Source organism: Penaeus monodon, chromosome 42 (genome assembly GCF_015228065.2).
Source record: "Penaeus monodon isolate SGIC_2016 chromosome 42, NSTDA_Pmon_1, whole genome shotgun sequence".
Classification (NCBI taxonomy): Eukaryota; Metazoa; Arthropoda; class Malacostraca; order Decapoda; family Penaeidae; genus Penaeus; species Penaeus monodon.
Genome location: NC_051427.1, coordinates 20913290 through 20915789, shown reverse-complemented (window position 1 = coordinate 20915789; position 2500 = coordinate 20913290). Strand labels below are relative to the sequence as shown.

Sequence of the window (2500 nt, the reverse complement as noted above, 5' to 3'; positions counted from 1 at the left end):
CTCTCTCTTCTCTCTCTTCTCTCTCTCTCTTCTCTCTCTCTTTTCTCTCTCTCTTCTCTCTCTCTCTTCTCTCTCTCTTCTCTTTCTCTCTCTCTCTCTCTCTCCTCCCTTTGCAACCACAGCTTTGCAACAATAACAATTTCAGCAACAACTACGAAACAAAAACGATAACAACGAAAAATAAAACCTAATAACAACGATAAAAGTAATAACAACAACAACAGTACAACACCACCAACAACTACAATTTCCTCCAACAACGACAACATCACAACGACACCAACAACAACAAAACAATCCCAACAAAACAACAACAACCAACCCCACCCCACACCCCCACCCCCCCACACCATCCCCACCCCAACCCCAACCCCCCAACCCCAACACCCACCCCAGCCCCACCAACCCCACCGGGGGCGTCACAAGCCCACAAGGGCGGCGTCACACGAGCCACGGGCGACGAAACGCGGCGCAGCGCACCTGGTCCCGTGTCCCCGTCATACTCATTACCTCTAATGCTAATGAGCGTAAGAATAATCACATCACTAATTTTCTTGATAATATGTGCCAGCAGAGGGAAGAGCTGGTAAAGGAGGAATAGAAGAAGGAAAAGAAGGAGAAGGAGAAAAGGAGCAGGAGAAGGAGAAGAACAAGAACAAGAAAAACACGAGAACAAGAACAAGAAGAAGGAATGAGAGAAAGGGAGAGAGAGGAGAGAGTATTGGGGAAAAGGGGAGGAGGAGGGAGGAGGGAGAAAAGGAAAGACAGCAGAACAAAGGGGAGGAGGAAAAGGAGGAATGATAAAGGCAGAGACAGAAGGATAAGGGAGAGACAGAAGGATAAGGGAGAGACAGAAGGGGAAAGGAGGGGGGGCAGCCAGAGAGCAGGCCAGGGCGGAGCGGGAATTTCGGAGGCCGGAGGGCGCAAGGGCGGGGACGAGGGCGCGCCGACGTGCGAGCGAAAGGCAACGAAGGGGAAACAAATCCGTGAATAAAGAGTCGGTTCACTGGGAAACGGGATCAGCTGAGAGAAGGAGATGAAGAAGACATATATAACCTCATTAAAAAACAAATAAACAAATGAAGAGATAAACAGGTGTAAATAACACAATTCCATTCTGACTCCTTCCTCCTCCTCCTCCTCCTCCTCCTCCTCCTCCTCTGCCACCCCCTCCCTTTCCCTCTCCGCTCCCTTCCCCCCTCTTCCCCTTCCCCCCTCTTCCCCTTCCCCTTCCCCTTCCCCTCCCCCTCCCCCCTTCAGAAAATCCAACCCGCGGCCCGACCGAGCGCGAGGGCCACGCCGTGCAGCGTCGCGGAGGGCCAGTGGGCCATGCCCGGGCAGCGTCGCGGAGGGCCAGTGGGCCATGCCCGGGCAGCGTCGCGGAGGGCCAGTGGGCCATGCCCGGGCAGCGTCGCGGAGGGCCAGTGGGCCATGCCCGGGCAGCGTCGCGGAGGGCCAGTGGGCCATGCCCGGGCAGCGTCGCGGAGGGCCAGTGGGCCATGCCCGGGCAGCGTCGCGGAGGGCCAGTGGGCCATGCCCGGGCGTGGCAAGGGGAGCAATACCCCGGGACTGCCCCACGCACACACGCACACACACACACATATACATACGTACAGACAGACGCACACACACACACACACCGGCGCTGAATTGAAAATCAGTTCTGGCGCCAGACTGCTGTTGCTGCTTCTGCAATAGGTGGGGAGCCTCCACCCTCCCTGTACTCCCTCCCTCCCTTCCTCCCTCCCCATTATTCCCTCCCTCTAGCCATCCCTCTCCCTTGTACATTCCCTCCCACCCTCCCTCCCTCCCTTCGCCTCCCCCTCCCCCTGTTCCCTCCCTCCCTCCCTCATTGCCCCTCCCTCCCTTCGCCTCCCCCTCCCCCTGTTCCCTCCTTCCCTCCCTCCCTCCTCCTTACTCTCTACACTTCTCTCCTCTCCACCTGCCCACCTTCCCCCCCCCCCTCCAGCCATACCCTATACCCTCTCCGCCTGCGTCTCTCCTCACTTCCGGCGCAGCGAACGGGGTGCATGGAAGAAACTGCGATGTTCGTCCCGTTGCTCCTCTTCTCTTCCTCCCATCTCCTCTCTTCTTCCTCCTCTCTCTCCTCTTCCTCTTCCTTTTCTTTCTCCTCTTCCTCCTCCTCCATTTTCCCCCCGTTTTCCTCCTCCTTCCACCTCACTAAATTCCTCTTCCTCCTCGATTCTCAATCTCTTTCTCTTCCTCTTCCAGTCAATTTCTTCCCCGTCCTCCTTTTCCTTTGTATTCCCTTCCCTCTTCCCTTTTCTCCTCTTCTTTTATTTCATATTCCTCTTTTTTCTCCTTCCTTTGCTTTTAAACTCTTGTTCCTTCTCCAGTTTCTCCTTATCCTCGCATTTCTCCTCTTTATATTCTCTTCTTATTCTTATTCTTGGTTTTTCCTGACTTCTTCTTCCTCTTCCTCTTCTTCTACTTCCATTTCTTCTTCTCCTTCTTCTTCTCCTTCTCTTTCTTCTTCTCC

At 54.8% G+C, this 2500-nt stretch overlaps 1 protein-coding gene across 1 annotated transcript in view; it reads left to right on the top strand.

Moving 5' to 3' along the window:
* Window positions 1–2500, top strand: part of LOC119599196 (translation initiation factor IF-2-like) — a 7223-nt gene that overhangs the window by 3318 nt on the left and 1405 nt on the right. Inside the window, exons 2-3 of the mRNA XM_037948940.1 lie at window positions 397–527; window positions 1261–1546. Of these exons, the coding sequence (XP_037804868.1) occupies window positions 397–527; window positions 1261–1546 (417 nt within the window). The remainder of the gene's footprint in view (window positions 1–396; window positions 528–1260; window positions 1547–2500) is intronic.